General features: G+C 37.8%; 1 protein-coding gene across 1 annotated transcript in view; it reads left to right on the top strand.

Moving 5' to 3' along the window:
• The first annotated feature begins 269 nt into the window (after window positions 1-269).
• Window positions 270-19,103, top strand: part of LOC124362728 (X-ray repair cross-complementing protein 5-like) — a 66,301-nt gene continuing 47,467 nt past the window's right edge. Inside the window, exon 1 of the mRNA XM_046817461.1 lies at window positions 270-528. Coding sequence (XP_046673417.1) covers window positions 505-528 — 24 coding nt within the window. The 5' untranslated portion in view covers window positions 270-504. The remainder of the gene's footprint in view (window positions 529-19,103) is intronic.

Genomic DNA, 19,103 nt, shown 5'->3' with positions numbered 1-19,103 from the left:
TAGCACATTCACCCGGCAAGTGAGAGATCCGCGTTCGAGTCCCGGCGAGCAAGTACTTTTTGTGATTCAATGCTTACTGAAATTATATATATATATATATATTCAATAAAAATATATATAGGCAAAATATTTATAAATATATATATACATTTATTGCACTAACCATACGGAGTACTAGATACAAAGTATCCGTCATCAGTATTTTTGGTTCTCAGTAACTGTTACAGATACTGTAGAAAAGTATTCGTTACAAATACTGATTGCTGAAATACCGTCTCACCTCAAGTCTACCGCTGCCTAATTCCGAGCCATTTCAAGTTTTGAAGTGTGATAATGAACTAGTAGAAAAATGATGAATAATTTTACTGATTAGGTTATACCAGTTTTTAGCTGGATGGTTTATTTTAAAAGTTTTGTTCAATCAATTTATCTGTTCTGAATTTTATTTCAATTGTTAATTGAGTCTTAAGATAGATTAGAATCTTTTAAATCAACTGGGACAAAATGAGCAGAAAGTCTAAACCTATGGTAAGTTTACGATACAATTATTCAACATTACTCTATCTACAAGATTCATTAATTTAGCAAATGTGAAATTAAAGGGCAGAGTGGCAAAAGGCGAGTTTTGTTTTGTGTTATCCTATTGCTATCTTCCTTCTCAACATAATGATATTTAGTTTTAGGGTATAAAAATAAAGAAGTTGAAAAAAAGTGTAATTACTTTATAGCAAGATAGTAGGAAGTTATGGTTAGGTGAATTTACAACAATTCTTTATTTCAAGTTGCGTTTCCTAGCTGGCAGTAATAGCCAGAGGCATTAGGGATCGGCTCTCTATTGTTTGGCCTTTTAGTGATGGGTTCTATCTTGAGGGACATTTTTTGTTTGTGACTATTAGTACAGGTCAGGGTATCTATTAGGTTGATGGCCGACCTGGCAAATCACGAGTTTCATGTTATTAACGTATTTTGCTCATCCTGCTCAACAAAAATATATATGGTTTTTGGGGAGTGCAAATGACAACATGGTTTTAGGGCGTGTATTCATAAATAGTTAATTTTTTAATGTTCTGTTTGTGTGCTGTGTCTGTGTGGATATCTGTTTACGTAAATATTATCTGTGGCCGGAACTGATAGCGAATCTGTTATTTGAGTGCTTTGGGGCCAATGTCAGTGCGGTAATTGTCACATTAACGGCCGGAGCGGTAAAATACGAGTTTCGCGTTATTTACTTCTTGGAATCGTCCTACAGAACAAAGCAATATAAGGTTTGAGGGGGTGGAAATGAGAAATAACAAAGTTCTAGAATATAAAAAATGGAACAACCGTTCAAGCACAGAGCAATATTTTCATGTTGTACATCTACGTCGGGTATCACGTGACCTTCTGTGACCATGATTCAACCTCGTGATGACGTCATCGGTTGTGGCGCCATCTTTGCAAACGTAATTGAGAAATAATACTGAAATGAGCAGAATTTTGATCCAAATGAACAGTTTTTCTTAATTTCGAGCTACAAATAAATTAGTTGTTATCGGGTTGAGACGAGTGCCTCCGGCCATCAGCCCAGGGCAGCACCGAAGGCAGCATCCGCGCTGATGTCAACGAAAGAAAAACATCCTTCGAGATAGTACCTATTAGTAAAATATCAAATTCTAGAAGGGCTGATCAGAAGTATAAGTTGAATTGTAATGCAAAGGCAATTATGTACAGTGTAAAAAACAATAAATCATGAAAACCCCTAATATGAATATGTAAATGGACATTAATAGAGAACACTTACCATTAGTGTGTTCCACAGAATGTGCAGAAACTAAATAATCTTGTTTCGGTCGAAACGTAAACTCTTAACATGCCCGACAAAACACTCCGACACACCATTTAACTACGATTGGTCGAACTAGTGGATGGTTGATCCATGATCGTCATGCACTCACTCGATGCAAACTGCAGTACACAATATCTATTGAAGCACTGACTTCGGCCCCGGAGCGTTCAGATAACAGATACGCTATCAGTCCCAGCCGCAAATAATATTTACGACACCAGTTCACTACGATTGGTCGAACTAGTGGATGGTTGATCCATGATCGTCACGCACTCACTCGATGCAAACTACAGTACACAATATCTATTGAAGCACTGACTTCGGCCCCGGAGCGTTCAGATAACAGATACGCTATCAGTCCCAGTTGCAGATAATTTTTACGACACATCAGTTCACTACGATTGGTCGAACTAGTGGATGGTTGATCCATGATTGTCACACACTCACTCGATCCAACCTATAGTACACGATATCTTTGACTTCTGCCCCAGAGTGCTCAGATAACAGATACGCTATCAGTCCCAGCTGCAGATAATATTTACAGATATCCAGACAGCACACTAACAAAACATTAAGAACAACTATTTATGTATATACCCTCTAAAATCATGTTATTTGTCATTTGCACCTCCTAAAACCATATATATTTTTTGTTCCGGAGGATGAGCAGAATACGTTTATAACGTCAAATTCGTGATTTGCCAGGTCAGCCTTTAATCTTATAATTTCCGTCAGTGCTTCACAAGATATTGTGTACTGTAGTTTGGATTGAGTGAGTGCGTGACAATCATGGATCAACCATCCACTAGTTCGATGAATCGCAGTGAATTATGTGTGTCAGAGTGTTTTGTCGGGCATGTTAAGAGTTTACGTTTTGACCGAAACAAGATTATTTCCTTTTTAATAAAACATGGAATTTTTAACAATGAGTGTGTTTATCATACGGTCGCGTATTGGTTTTAAACTGGGAGAGCTTTGATGTTTCGTTGTAACAGAAAAATTAGGAAAAGTAGTAAAAAAAGATTTGAATGTTATAATTTTTTTTTTATCAGCTGGGGCAGGTTCCTTTTTTGAACATTGACATTGAGACATATTTTAGTTTGGTGACCACGTTGCTGCATTTAAAGCCACCGAGACAAATTGTATTTCTATCACACTTCAATGACGTTGAAGAAAATTGGCGGTCCTCTGACAGTTGTTGAAATTGATGAGACCAAATTTGAAAGAAGAAAATACAACCGCGGCAGAAGAATTCAGGAACTGTAGGTTTTTGAGGGGATCGAAAGGCAGAGCAGAGATTTCTTCCTTGTTTCTGTTTAACAATATGACGGGGACACCCTTAGAATGGGTTCTTCCAGATACAACAATTTTTAGCGACTATTGGAAGGCCTACAACTCTCTTGGTGACAAGGGATTCAGGCACTTCTCCGCTAATCATTCTATTAATTTTGTTGACCTTGATACAAATGGTGCAAATACAAACACCAAATGCATTTGCGTTATCAGTGTGTAACTTTATCCAAATAATAGAATGCAAAAGTATAACTATAATATGTGTATATGTAATAGAATAGAATAGACAAGTGCTTTATTAAACCATTTGTTGTCTTTGGATCATGGTAAACATATTTACAAATATGAACTTTAATACTTAAATTAAATGCAGAATATGTCTCTTGTTCCACAATGAGGTGCCGCACATAAGCCATGGTCAATGACCGTCGGCTGGTTGGCTTAAGAAACGATACCACGAATTATATACAGTATTCAACTTAAACTCAAAATCTATATGTATAAAATAATATATATATATAACATAATAAACTTAACATAAATAATAACAATAATACAACAATAAGCAAATAACATAAATTAGTGCCGTGATGAAAATAACAAATAAAAGTATACTTTACGTCTTATTATTTAAAGCTAATTATGAAAATTAATCAGAGATACATAAATTCAAGCAACATATAAAATATACAATTTTACACAAACACATAATATTCACTTGCTTATACTTCTTGTAAACATCTATATACTATAATAAATTATGCAATAAAATGCAAAGGTTTCCGTTTATTAACTATTTATTTTAGAAATTAAAAGTTAAATTCGTACATTAAACCCCAACGGTATAACCCATCACCCACGTTTCCTTCATATAATTACCCAAATTACGCCAATCCCTTCCATTGAGGTAAGATTCAAATTCGTTCCTATTTAAGGAGGTTTTACCGAGCCATTTTTTTTCTGTAGTAATCAAAAATAGGGCAAGAAGCCACGTAATGGAATACGTCTTCGTTTTTATTACATAATGAGCATAAATAATTTTTGCCGGTTATCCAGGGTTTGTAATTTAAATCAACAAGCTCAGCTCTGACCTTAATTGCCCAAACTGAAACTTTCAAATTATCAGTGAGAAAGGTTCTGTTGCCCAGGTCAAGGTCAAGTGTCAAGTATTGTTTGTGATAGACGTCCTGGCTCTGCCGACTGTATAGGCCCGCCAAACTGCCCGCTCTGCCTCCACCACTTCCTACAGTTGTGATTGCAAATCACAATCAATGTCAAAATTTAATGTTTTCCCCACATTCCTTGCTAAAATTTTTCAATCTTTACACCAAAAAATATTTTTTTCTACAATTTGTCAAGCGAGAATTTTTGGTAGCCGCTCCTCAGGCAGACTCCAAACTTTTAATAAATACTTAATATTCAGAGATAAAGTAAACATATGCAACTTTTAAATTCCCGTTTCAAGATAAATAACATAGTTTGATGTGTTTTTCGGAAGTCGGAATAATTTTTTAATAAAGTTTTTCTGCACTGATTCTACGTTCATTTTTGGAGAATCCCCAGACCTGAGCCCCGCAGCAAAGTATCGACTTCACCACCGAGCTGAATAATGTAAACTTAGTGCTTACTGGGACATCAGTGTTATTTATCAGTTGATTCCAAACAGAATTAATTGCAATATTTGACGCCCTGGCTTTATCTTTGAAGTGTTCAGACCAAGAAAGAGACGATGTAAGAGTAATTCCTAAGTACTTTGTAACTGTTCACAAGTTCTATTCGTTCCCTGTTAAACCACCATTTATCATTAACACTCAATTTACCCCCCTTTCTAAAAACCATAATCTTGGATTTATTCAAATTAACCTTCAGATTCCATGTAGTACAATATATTTCTAGCTTTTTCATCATGTGTTGCATACTGGTGCTTGTTGAAGCTAATAATACTAAGTCATCTGCATACAGCAGAATATTGACGCGGTGGGTGTCAAAACTGCATCCTCCACCCAGCACTTCCGGAAGCTCATTAATAAATAATGAGAACAACAATGGACTGAGAATGCAGCCCTGCCTTAACCCCATTCTTGTGTCAAAACTCCTTGTTTCACCCTCTTGAGTCCAGACACTTGCTGACGTGCCGTCATATAAATCTTTGAATACTGCCACCATACGTGACGAAATACCAAAATTTAACAATTTAAAAAATAGTGCTTTTCTATCAATTCTGTCATAAGCGGCGGAAAATTCCACAAAAAAACAGTATAGTTTTCCTTTTTCCATAGCCAATCTTAAATGAATCATACTAGTTAAACTAAAAATATTATTTATAGTTGAATAATTTTTCCTGAAACCAGCCTGGAACTCTGTGATTATTTGATGTGTGTTCGCCCACTTGACTAAGCGATTGTTTAATAAACTTGTAAATATTTTGGCTATGCAATCAATGAAACTCAATCCCCTTTAATTGTCTACACATTCTAAATCACCTTTCTTGTGTAATGGGAAAATAATAGATCTTTTAAAACTTGGCGGTACTGCTGCCTCTCTAAATATCTTATTAAATACTTTTAAAATGTTTTTTAAAAAGGAATTAGGGGCATTTTTATAGAACTCGTACGAGACTCTGTTTAAATCTGGAGATTTATTTCTTTTCAACTTAAAGAATACTTCATTAAATTCGCGCATACTAAACTCTGAGTCTAGACAGTCATTAGTAATTAGGGTTTCTGCATAATGTAAAGATCCCGCTAATAAAGTAGGATTCAATAAGTTTTTAAAATGTCTGTTCCATTCATCAACGCTAATATTATTATATATCTTTCTATTTTTATTTCTAAAGTTATTTATAGCCAACCAAAACGATTTTAAATCAGAGGATTTTTGTAAATTATCTATGGTATTACAATAAAAAGCTCCTTTACTATTTTTACATGTACTTTTAAACACCTTTTCTGCCTCAATGTATTCTAATCTGTCGTTTACTGAACCCGATTTTCTAAATTTATTTAACAGTTTAAAAACCCTTTTTTGAGCTGCCAAACACCTATAATCGAACCTCGGTTGTTTGTTAAAAGTAAGGTGTTTAGGAGATTGGTTTGTTACGTTATCCGCACACTCATTAATGTATTTTATAATTTGATCAATATTTTTCTGATTGTCATTTTCAATTGTAAAGTGCGAAGCAGCCTGACCTAGCCTATGCTGATAAGCCACACATCTGCTATCATTCCATCTCGCTCTGGGCAACAGCGGGACCGGTTTCTCCTCCTCCCTTGTCTCAGGTGTACCAACTTTTAAACACAATTCTATTGGACAATGATCTGATCCTGGAAACCCTATTATTCTAAAGTCGTGTACCAAATGTAAACAAGCCGAGGACACCGCCGCTAAATCTATAACCGAGCTTCCCATAGCACCTACAAAAGTGTACTGTCCTTTTTTGTCACCTTTAGATCCACCGTTTAAAATAATAAACCCGTGATTGTCCAATATGTCTAGCAGCCTTCGACCTTTAGCATTTATAGTCAAGTCTTTCGAACATCTATTATATTCTATATTTTTCAAATCTATTAAAAATTCTTCTGGTAAATTTTGTTCGATTTCCACTCGACCATTAAAATCTCCCATTATAATTAAATTTTGTACAACATTTAAATTTAGAAAAGAGGCTAAATTATCAAAATCTGTGTTCCATTCGTTATAATTTAAATATATCGGTAAAAAATGTAGTGTTCGTTACTGTTTATGTTATTATAGTGAATCAATGTGAAGTTATTATTTTCAATGAATGACAATTTGTTCGCATGGCTGGATTTTTTATTTATTAAATATATTAGACCCCCTTTACTTCTATCAACATTAGATAGACACCCTTACAGCAAAAATAAAATAAATGTTAAATTGGTAAAAATAATTAACAAAAAAATCACGGTCACCTTCACATACAAATATTTCTAATAAAATAATTATATCGTAATCTAAAATAAAATTTAAAACATCATAATTGCTAACCTTATTCTTAAGGCCACACACATTATACACAATAAACTTAAGATTCAGCTCGCCTCCCGCTCCTCCGTCTGTTGTGGGATTGACCCAAGGCGCGTGGAATAGGAGGTGGGCCGGACAGACGGCTCCCCCACCTCTACTGCCGTGCCGTGACGTAGTTGCAGTCCCAGACGCTGGAGTCCTGGTCCCCGCATTTCAAACACTTCAGTCTCATTCTCGTAGCTTCGCTAACTCAACACAGTAACCCGGCCACATGGCCTTATCTGTATTATCATAGGCAGTCGCAATAAAAATATGCAATTTAGTAATTAATATTTATATTTATAAGTATATTTATATTTCATATTATGGCTATTTACAAAATTACAAGAAAACATTACATCGTACTTCGCTGTTAAACTAATCTCAAGGCTGAATCAAGAAACTTTATTTTGTCGTTGATATAATACATATGTATTGACAAAGTCATAGTACAGCTTGACTTAGCTACAGTCAATTTTTTCTTCAATAATTTATGATATAAAAAATTATAAATATTTGAATATATCATTAGCTAATAGGCATGGGTTTTAAGTTTCACTAGGCTGTAACAAATAAATAAATAATTATTGCACATAAAAATAGATATACAAGTACGAAATACAATCTTCTAATACAAAGTGTAACTAATACAAAACATATAATTACCTGCATTGTCGAGTTTCAAGTCTGAAGTTTAGGCAGCTAATTTTTGTAACTTTTTATATTTTCGAACATTTTTTTGATTTAACCTCTGTTTATTTAAATATTTCACCCTCATCGCTATTCTTCTTCTGGCAAATATCTCAATTATTTCGTCCGGTATTTCACAGACTAATTCTTTTAACTTCTTTTTAAATTTTTGCTTAACACCAGGTATGTTGGGAATATTTTCGCCAGCGAATGCTATGAATACTTTTTCCATTTCAATAATGTTTTTTTGAAAGTCTAATGTCGCTTCTGTTAGTCCTCCAGCAGACAACTCACTAACCCATTACCCCTTATTGCTTCTTTTGTATGTACAATGGCCTAAATCAGGATACTTGTTTTTTAACTTTCTAGCCATCACTTATATAACACTAAGGCCATCAGTAGATAGTTCTTCTGATATTGGTATGTCTACACTTGAAGGTCCGGGTGTATCATGGATTTGCGGTGTCGCTACATTGACAAACCTTTCATCTGTCTCACAATTAGGTTCCTCTTCTGGAGCACTCACTTTTTCAACTACAACACAGGTTTTCTTTAAAACCTTCCCAACAATAAACTCATCGTCCGTTTGCTGGGTATTACAATTACGTCTTAAAGTTTCATTTTTTCCGAGGATAAGTAACCTCATACGGTAAAGAAACTCCAGAGGAGTTGGATGGTCATTGCAACCACCACTTCCTCTTACAATTATCAACAATGGCTGACTGACTACAGTCCCTAGTGAAGTGTCTCCTAAGAAAGTAGTGTTTTAAGTGGTAATACCCCAACAATTTATTATTACTCTGCACATCAATCTTACCTTGGAACACTTGTAAGTAATTAACATAACATTTCTACCAAGAAACTTCAAACTTACAAAAGAATCACACAAATAACTGACACTGTCAAGCTAGTGGTCAGTAATCACTTCAAGAACTAATACTTTGTTAAAGATATTTATGCTACTATAAAAGTAATACAAAAGTAAAATCAAACAAGACTTAATACACTGCTCTTTAATTAAATACAACTTTATTATCAACTGGCCCACATAAACATTCATAAATGACGTCAGAGGCCATCTCATCAACCAAGACGTCTAAACCTCCAACTCATCATCAACAACTGCAATACAGCTGGCAGTGAGGCTTAATCATTTTAAACAGTAGCAATCACACCAGCACTGTGGAAAGAGCAACTCAACACCTGTGCTGACTCTGCAGTGGCACGCATTCCTGCAGAGCCTACCTCAACTCTGTAGTACAGCACTACTACAGCAGTATACACGGCTGGCCGACCATACTGTATGCATTGCTGACAAGACTTAATTGCCTTATTACTGTACCTTATATTGACATTTATTGTAGGGACATTCATTGTGCAAATTTAAGCAAATATGGCACAGGGCGGGGAAGCACTTGTTTCACAAAAGGTGATTTTGTGTTTGCCAAACTTAAAGGCTACAACCCCTGGCCAGCAGTAATTGATGAAGTCCTCAATAACAATGATAAAAAGGCTCCATCATATACTGTAACATTTTTTGGGGACAAAACTACTGCCAAAATTAAGGAAAACGACCTCTACTCATACCACGAAAACTTACAACTTTATGGTAAAGAAAAATTAGACAACCTTTAAAAATAAACGGCTTAATAATGCTCTAAAAGAGGCAGATACTGCCTACCGAGCTACCTGTCACCAAGCCCTACTAGCTGAAAACATGGACACAGCACAAATCCAAAATGGACCAATCCCCTGTGAGAATGTGCAATCTGGAATACATGGAAGCTAAGGTACAGAACCAAGGGAACCCTGATGAAGCCGGCCTTGAAACCTCATTGACCTTAGCTGCTGAAATCGGAAAATGCCTTACACCAAGAAAACGACAATCTAAAAAAAACAAATCTGTGATCTTAAAAAACAAAAATGTCATCCTAGAAACCAACCTAGCCAGCATGGAGGCAAAAACAGAGGCACTGCTGAAGGAAGAAGAAAAATACCTAAACAAAATTGAAAGACTTCATGAGGAACTTGAACAGACCTCTCAGCAGCTTGTAAAAAGTAAACAAACTCAACTTGACCTCCAACAGATCTTTGAGGAGCATGACATCAACCAAAATCAAATGTTTACAAAGCAGTTAAATAAAAAATAAATGAACTAGAAAAAATAAATGTAACCTTGACAAAAAAATTAAAAAAACATACCCAAGAAATAAAACAACCTTTCAAGAAAGCCACTGCCATCTAAAAATTCCGAGACCCAGACATGCAATGAACCCTCATTATCGACCACATCAATCTCACCAACACTTCTTCTAGAACTGGACCCGCATAAAAAAGAATCAAAATGATTTTGAACACACTCTTAAAATTATTTGTAGAGCAACTGAAATCTAAAATTCCGGAACAGGAGCCAAAAACTTTGGATATCAAGACCGGCTACCTAAAAACAAACAAACCAAAATATGCACTCAAACAAGGGTCCCAAAAAATCACTCAAAAATTCATCAAAAACGGAACTTATTCAGTGTCTCACTGCAAAGTAGCAAAGAGTAAGCCAAGAGTGATGAAACAAAACTCTTGACTGAATGTCAAACAGAACTTGCAGGGATAGTCAACAAAAACCCTTCCAGAAAAACTGTCTGAACCTAATTTAACAAGAGAAACCACACATATCATGCCTATAACACTGATTAATATCCCACCCACACTGACACAGACCGGGGAAATCAGCCAGATTCCTCCACAAAAACTTCACACACCTTCACAGACTGGGGGAGTCAGCCAAACCCCGACAGAAAAACTGCCCACACCTTCACAGACTGGGGGAAACACCCCAAACCCCGACAGAAAAATTACCCACACCTTTTCAGACTGGGAGAACAGCCAAACTCCGACAGAAAAAAACTGCCCACACTTTCACAGACTGGGGGAAACAGCCAAACCCCGACAGAAAAACTGCCCACACCTTTTCTGACTGGGAGAAACAATCAAACTCCGACAGAAAAACCGCCCACACCTTCACAGACCCGGGGGAAACAGCCAAACCCCGACAGAAAAACTGCCCAACCATTACACAGACAGCGATGCAGCAAAGTGACGATGAAGACATGGAAGTCACTGAAACTAGAGCACCAGCCAACAAGATCATACAGAATATGTCCATAAACAGTAACAGTGGCCGCATCTCCTATCTTATTCAAGAGGATAAGAAGAATTTGGAAAACATCAAAATCTTTTCCTTTCCTCCAGAAGAAACCCCCCTCCTCACCACTCAGTATCAAAATGACAAAGACCTTCCTCAGACATGCAGCCTCCTCTTCTACGACATAGATAGTATAAGCCCCAAAAAGCCCTCTAACTTTCCCCTTCAAATATCGACAGGACACATCCCACAGGCTTCTAAACAAGAAACTTTCCTACAACTTTGTTACCTCACAGGACAGAAATGGCAACACGCCATATCATCATCTGCTACTCAAATTCTCAAAATAATTGGAAGAAAAAAGTTTTTTAGATTCCTGGAAGTAGCCAATGACTGCATTAAGTTTCCTGTACTTTTCTCCCTAAAGATAGAAGAAATCCAAAAAAACACTACAAATCAACCAAGTAAACATCAGAGAGTTCCTCCATGTAATTCTGCAATACTCCTGCAATGCTTACCTGCACCGGCTCCGTATATATACAGGAGACAAGAAAATGAAAACCATCGTAGATGATATACTTGACAATATAATCGACAAGACCCAAAGGAAAGTTGCAGGAGTATCACCAAACAGGGGACACTCCCAATCTACAAACGCCTGGAGAACCACACGAGGCTCCCTCTCACAACCCAATCTTTTCTCTCCACTTCGAGCAAGTAATATGAACAAAGCAAGCTATATGCAAGGAGCTTTGCAAGAGCAAAAACAGCTATGGAGGGCTAAAGAAAATTTCATATTGCAAGACCTCAGCACAATATATAAGGAATTTGACATAAGCCATATCCAGGATGACAATCACAAACTACAGATCTTCTACAGAACTACCAAAGAAAAGTATGCCATAATTTAATCTTAAAACGGGAGAGTTTTTAACAAAACATGACACCCAGAAAAAACTACAGTTTTGGTTATGATGGGGCACGACTCATAGAATTGACAAAGGAAAACGGCCAAAAATATGCACCTGCACCAAATAATATCTACATTAATGACAATGTCCTGGTCCTCAGACGAAACGCAACTCTTAAATGACCTGAAACTTTACAACAGTGTCAAAAATGTTGATATAACCGCCACACCTGATCTCAAAATACATCTTGTTCAGGGTTGTACCAGGCTGCGGCAAAACGACATTCATACTTAATAATTATCAATACGGTGACCTCATTTTATTCCCTACCAGAGAATCAGCTCAAGACTTTCAAAGACGCTTTCACAAACTACACCCAGAGGAAGACAAAAGCATTAGCAAAGACACTTTCAGAACACTACACTCATTCTTGATCAATTCCACCCACCACATACAGAAAGGTAACAGCTATAGGAGGGTTATCATTGACGAGGGCACTTATGCTGCACGCCGGGGAAATCCTCTTTGCCGCTATCCTTGCAAAAACCCAAGAGATAATGCTTATTGGAGACATCAATCAGATTCCCTACATAAACAGAATAGGAAATTTTGAAGTCAAGTTTCACAAAATTTCTGAAATTGCAGTTATCACAAAAGAATTGAATATAACCTACAGATGCACAAGAAGTGCCACAGCTATCCTATCTGGACCACTATCCTCAAGGAAATGATGACAACAAGCGGTATTGAAGGTGAAATGAAACAACAACTATTTTGACACTCTTGAAAGTCTTCAGCATACCATTGACAAAAACAAACACACCTGCCTCGTCTTCAAACAATCTGAGAAACGTGAGCTAATTAAACTAGGGTTTAGAACATCAAACAATTCACGAATTCCAAGGAAGGCAAGCCGAGGACATAGTCATAGTACGCACATCCACAAAACCTGAAGACATTCTACAAACTCTACCCCCCACTGCCTTGTGGGTGTAACAAGACACACAAGATCCTTTCTGTATATTTCACCAAACACAGACGATACACTTAGTAAACTGGATACGAAAAGCAAACTCTCTCAACTCTCAACAGCTCTTAAATTGCACTATAGACAAGGAAGCTGAAAACTCACCCCCACCTAAGGAAGATAGAGTCCAAAAATAATTTTTTAGCCAAAATCAAAAATTCCCAAAGAAAAACACAAATTACAGCTGAAGAAAAAAACCACTGACGTTCTGGAACTCCCTCTACAAGAAAATAAAAAAAACTCGAAACCCAGAAAACTAAACAACCGACAAGGGACTCAAACTCACCCTCGCCCACCAAAACATAAACTGGCTGTCAAAAAAGACTGATCGACTATCACACTTTCTCAGTGACACTCAACCGGATCTTATAATTATCACAGAACATGGCCTCTCAACAAGAAAAACCTGGAGAACACAAGGCTGGATGGCTACACCACTAATAGGTGGCTTCACACGGAAAACTCACATTAAAGGAGGAGTGGCAGGGTATGCAAAAATGGCATGGAAAAGCATATAAAATTCCTTGGCGCAAGCAACGAAGAGTCTGAGCTAATATGCGAAACTGCTCTTTTTGAAGGTAAAGCTAAAGAAAGAGACCATCCGCGTACTAGGAGTGTATAGGCCCCAAGAGCCAATCTAGAACAAGCAATTGAAATTTTATCAGATCAACTTGAACATGCTCTTCGCACAAAGAAGCCCCACTGTCATCATGGGTGACAATTAAATATTAACAACCTCGACAAACACGCAAATGACCTCTGACAAACAATAAGCTTGAAGAACTCTTAACCTCCTTTGACCTTACTAGGCTAAACCCTACCACCCACTAGAATCACACATGAATCAAAAAGCTTCAATAGACTGGATCTGCACAAACGTCGACCCCCAGCTCATTCAAACCTCCATACTATTATCTGGACTCTCAGATCACACGGCTCAAATCGCCACATTTCAGCTACCATCACTAGACAAACCAAAGACAACCATAGAAAGAAAAAAGAATAATTAACAAAAACACATTACAGCTCTTTAAAACCAGACTAATGGACCAAAACTGGGATACTGTCTGCCTAACACAAGGTGCCAATCAAGCCTATGACATTTTTCATAACACAATACAGACAATAATGAACGAAGTCTGCCCTATTAAAACAACCAGAAACAAGGGACACAAACAAAGAAAATACTGGGATGACGAATGTACCAGACTAAAAAGCCTATATATTGAAGCTCTGGAAAAAGAACTCTGCACAGGCCGACCTGAGGACAAAGCTGAAACTGCAGCAAGGAAAAAAAGACTATGACCAAAGGCTTAAAAACACTAAAGAAAGAAACACATACATCTGACTACATTACAAATGCCGACAACAAATCCAGAGCTTTATGGCAAGTAATAAACAATGAAAGGAAGGTAAAACCCAACCAGGGTGAGCAAATGGAAACTCATTGCAGACGGCAAGACACTACAGGACCCTGCTAAAAATAGCAAACTGCCTCAATAGTTACTTTGCAACAGCTGCTGAAAGGATACTCCAGACAAACAACATTAACATAAAATATAGCAGCCAGGGAGGACACCCCCAATCACTAACTTCAAACTTCAACTCCAGCCTGCAACCCAGACAGATATACAAACAGCCCATAGACTCTCTAAAACCTAAAACTTCATCAGGAATTGACGAAATATCAGCCAAACTTGTAAAAAACCTGCAAAGAAGAACTCACTATTCCACTAACAGCTGTTATAAACAAGTTCTCTTTTTACAAGGTGCCTTCCCAGCACAACTAAAAATTTCCAAAGTCTATCCAAAATATAAAAATGGGCCAACCACCGACACAAAAAGTTACAGGACCAATATCACTCATCCCCACATTCTCAAAAATTTTTGAAAAAATTGTTCTCAACAGACTTCTTTCTCATCTAGAACAAAATTCACTTCTAACAAACCAGCAACACGGTTTTCTCAAAGGCAGATCTACTACTTCGGCCTTAGTACAACTCCACTGAGTACATAATTGACCAACTAGAAGATGGCTGTGCAGTAACTGGCTTGTTCCTGGACTTCAGTAAGTGCGTTCGACTGCCTCAATCACAAACAACTCCTCAAAAAACTAGAAGCCCTGGGCATTGAGGGGATGGCGGGGAAAATGGTTCCAGAAGCTATCTGACTGACAGACAACAACTAGTTGAAATTCAGCATGTAGAGAACAACACTCTTCATAAAATACATTCTGAAAATGACTGCCGTGCAAAGAGGAGTGCCACAGGGATCAGTTCTGGGACCGGTTCTGTTCCTCCTCCTCACAAATGATCTCCCAGACTATCTCCAGGAACACTGCCAAATCACAATGTACGCAGACGACACGGTCCTCCACACTAAAAAATAAATCGGTAGAAACTCTAAACAGAAACGCCAACACTACTTTCAATAAGACTAAACAGTACTGCACCCACAACGAACTTGCGCTCAACGAAAAAAAAAAAACTGTCCAAATCAATTTCACTACCAAAAATAAAAACACAAACATAACACTTCCTGGGCTAGAAGCACAACAGAATACAAAGTACCTTGGAGTCATTATGGATTCACATCTTACATGGAAGCAGCACATCGACCATCTCTGCAAGAAACTTAGTTGCGGCATTTATGTCATAAGGGCGAATAATGCAAATAAGCGACCAGGAAACTGCAAGAACAGCCTACCATGCCTTATTCGAGTCACACCTCAGATATGGCATGGTGGTATGGGGAGGAACTTCCAAACAAAACCTCGAAAGAGTACTGATCCAACAAAAAAGAGCTGTAAAGATGTCTTGCAGGCCTTAGATACCGAGAAAGCTGCAGAAATGCCTTCAAAGAGCTGAAGATTCTTACAGTAACTGCACTCTACATCCGTGATGCTATTCTCCATGCCATTTCAAACAAGCCAAACCAGACATAAGACATACATCATCACAACACTCGAAATGCTGCAAGTTTTACTCTGCCACACATCACCTAAGTCTGTACGAGAAAAAACCATCCTACAAAGGAGCACTTCTCTACAACCATCTGCCCGAAGATCTCAAAAAAGAACCAGCACAACGCCTCAAGATCCAGCTCACAACATGGCTACAAGACCGACCTTTCTACACTGAAAAAGAATTTTTTGACAACCAGCTCTTCTTGTAAACAAACTGACTGTAAAATAAAAAAATTTTTGACGCATTGTACTATTCTCAATGAATAACGTAAATAAGATTGTCTATTGTCTATTGTCTATTGTCTATTACAAGGGAAAAAAAAGTTTTCCAAACTGTCTTGGTTCAGTTTTGATGTCAAAATATATGATATGTTGAAGATCTTCAAGTCATCAAATAGCAACATTAACGATTTTGTAGACATTATCACGCCTTTCTGGAACAGTTTTAGCGTTTTCTTATCGTTTTGAAAAATCGAAGCTTCTTGCTGATTTTTATTTTTTTCAATACAACTCATTTCCTCCATTATTTTCACGTACTGTTCTAAAATTTGTTTTTGCTCCTCTAAATGAAGACCGTAGCCACACATTAAATTTAAACTTGCGTTGGGCACCCTACTGTTCATTACATCAAACCAATCGTTTGTCAATTTAATAAAATTTGCAGCATTCTTTCGAAGCGCTTCATCACATACGTCATAGCGTTGCAATGCACAAGCCGTTGTGTTCGACATCAGCTGGGCAGCTAACTGGACATTCTGTCTTTGAAATTTCTCGCAGTTGACATGTGTTTTGGTTAATTTATGACATGACGATATCTCCAGTTTATCTGTGCTCTCTATAAGCTTCCTAACTGGTGCTGGAGATATCATTGTACCATCCGACATAACAAAACCTCCGTCAATGTACCAATTGCGGATCAATTTCACTAGATGAGGAACATCGGCAAAGAAATAAATGTTCCTATTAGTTATTTTTGAAAAGTGAACGCTGTTATTGTAGGAGACTTTAAATTCTTTCCACACGCCTAAATTTCCTCCTCCACAGTCAGACACGACAGCAACAACAGTAAATCCAATGGCATAAAGTCTTGATATAATGTGGTCTAAACACGCTTTTGTCATTTTATGGTCAAATTCAGTGAAAACAGGCTGCTTCCATGAAGCAAATAATGATCTTACCATTATTACCTGAGCCTGTGAATGAGGACCCATTACTTTATCAGCGACTGAATCATATTCAAACATCGACAGCTTCTCCAGGGTATTCATTGTCACTGAGGCTACTTCCATCAATTTAAGTACACCATCGAGTACTCCACTGTGTACGCTAAGTTTTGACGCCCATTCTTTTAATGTTGATATACTTGGTAGAGGAACACCCATCTTATTTCTTAGATGAATGTAGCATCTCTTACTCAGGTATCATATAGTAAACACGTTTGTTATATCTTCACAGCTCCATGCCTTTACCTTTTTCTTTTTATTAAGAATTAACTCAATCTGTGTTTTAGAAAACACACCACTAAGTATGTGATGAACTTCTTTCGAGACGGTGTGGGTGAATTCATTTTTCAGGTTTTTATAATCTTGCTCCAGTTTGACGTTCTTTTCATACTGTTCATTCTTACACTTTTCCAAAGCTTCTTTCATTTTAAAGTATTCTAATTTGTAGTCAATATTTTCCTCGGTACCTGTGTTAATAATGGGTCTGCCTGATTCTCCCAATATATTATCACTAGTTTCGTCCACCCTTTGCGATTTTTCAAGAATACTTTAAATCATTTCTTTGGTTTCTCGTTCTTTCAGTTGATCCTTTCTTTCAACCTTCTTCTTGCTTTCCAGAGGCATTAATTTTATTAATGGCATAACATCTTTTTTAATTAATTTCTTTTTACTTCCCATAATTTCACCACGAATGTTCCTTATAAAATTGTCAGTCTTGAAATGATCTGAGCAAACATACGAATTATCAGGGTTAAATTCATCTTTTCTTTTACACCGCTGTATCCAAATATTCCTTACTCTTTCGTCTTTAGGAAAGCGAAAATAAGAAACACCATCGAGCCTTTCTTTGGTTTTGAAGTATGAATTGTTGCATATAGCAACAGCACACCGCATTCCCGGCATTTCACTATTAATTTCACACTATTCACACATGAATTAGAAACATGTAAGTACATACGTTCACCGACACACTATAAACACACTACTTAATTTCACACTATTCACACATGAATTAGAAACATGTAAGTACATACCTTCACAGACACAGTCCACTACCGACACACTACCAACACTCGTGTAACTGACTGTTTATCTACTGCTCAAGGCCGGCTACCCGCGCCACGAGGACTGCAGCTACGTCACGCATACCCTAACCCCACCACGCTCCGCCTGTCCGGCCCACCTCCTATTCCACGCGCCTTGGGATTGACCTGCCCGTCTCGCACCACGCTAGAGGTGTTGGTCGCAGCTTCCTGAGCTGTCTCCACGCCGCCTGTCCTTGTACCCGAGTGTTCTGGTCGTTCTGGGGGCGCATGCTGTAGACCAGCAACAAAGTCCGTCAGATCTTGCTTAATTAACTGCTTGAGCCGTTCTACGCCGTCCTGTCTCCCTGCCACCATTTTCCCATCTTCCCAGGTCAGCCTGCACCTGTCGATGATGAGATTATCATGGGCCAGCGGCATTCTGCGTCGTCCCGTAAGCCGCTTAACTTCAGCTCTGACTGCTACCAAACAAGCACGCTTCCGGCGAACTTCGAGTGGGATGTCTCACTGAATGTGACTGCGGTGCCCTTCAAACAGCTTCTTGCTCGGTTTAAAATATATTCCATGTCTGAATCGTCTGGGATGTGTGCAATCAGTATCTTGCCTTCCCGTCCCAAAGGGTGAGCTCTGTTGATCCAAATGTTATCTGATGCACCTAATTGTGTAATACAGAACTGCCGCACGATCTGCTTGTAGTCTGGTACACTTCCCGTCCATGTCAGGCCTCCAATTATGACGTTGTTTCGCCTTGATCGGCTTTCCAAGTCCAATAATTTATTGAGTACCGCTTTTTCTTGCTTTTTTAACTGCCCTACTTGCTCCTTTAATTCTTGATTTTCCTTAGTCAGTGCAGCTACCTGATTTGAGACACAAGCCAAGTCTTCTTTGGTAGCAAGGTGAGCGAGTTTATCGTCCAGTAGAGAACTCATTATATCTTTCAGCTGCTGAGGAGTAAGAT

This window comes from Homalodisca vitripennis, chromosome 5 (genome assembly GCF_021130785.1).
Source record: "Homalodisca vitripennis isolate AUS2020 chromosome 5, UT_GWSS_2.1, whole genome shotgun sequence".
Lineage (NCBI taxonomy): Eukaryota > Metazoa > Arthropoda > Insecta > Hemiptera > Cicadellidae > Homalodisca > Homalodisca vitripennis.
Note: the sequence above shows the minus strand (reverse complement) of the source record. Positions and strands in the feature narration are given on the sequence as shown.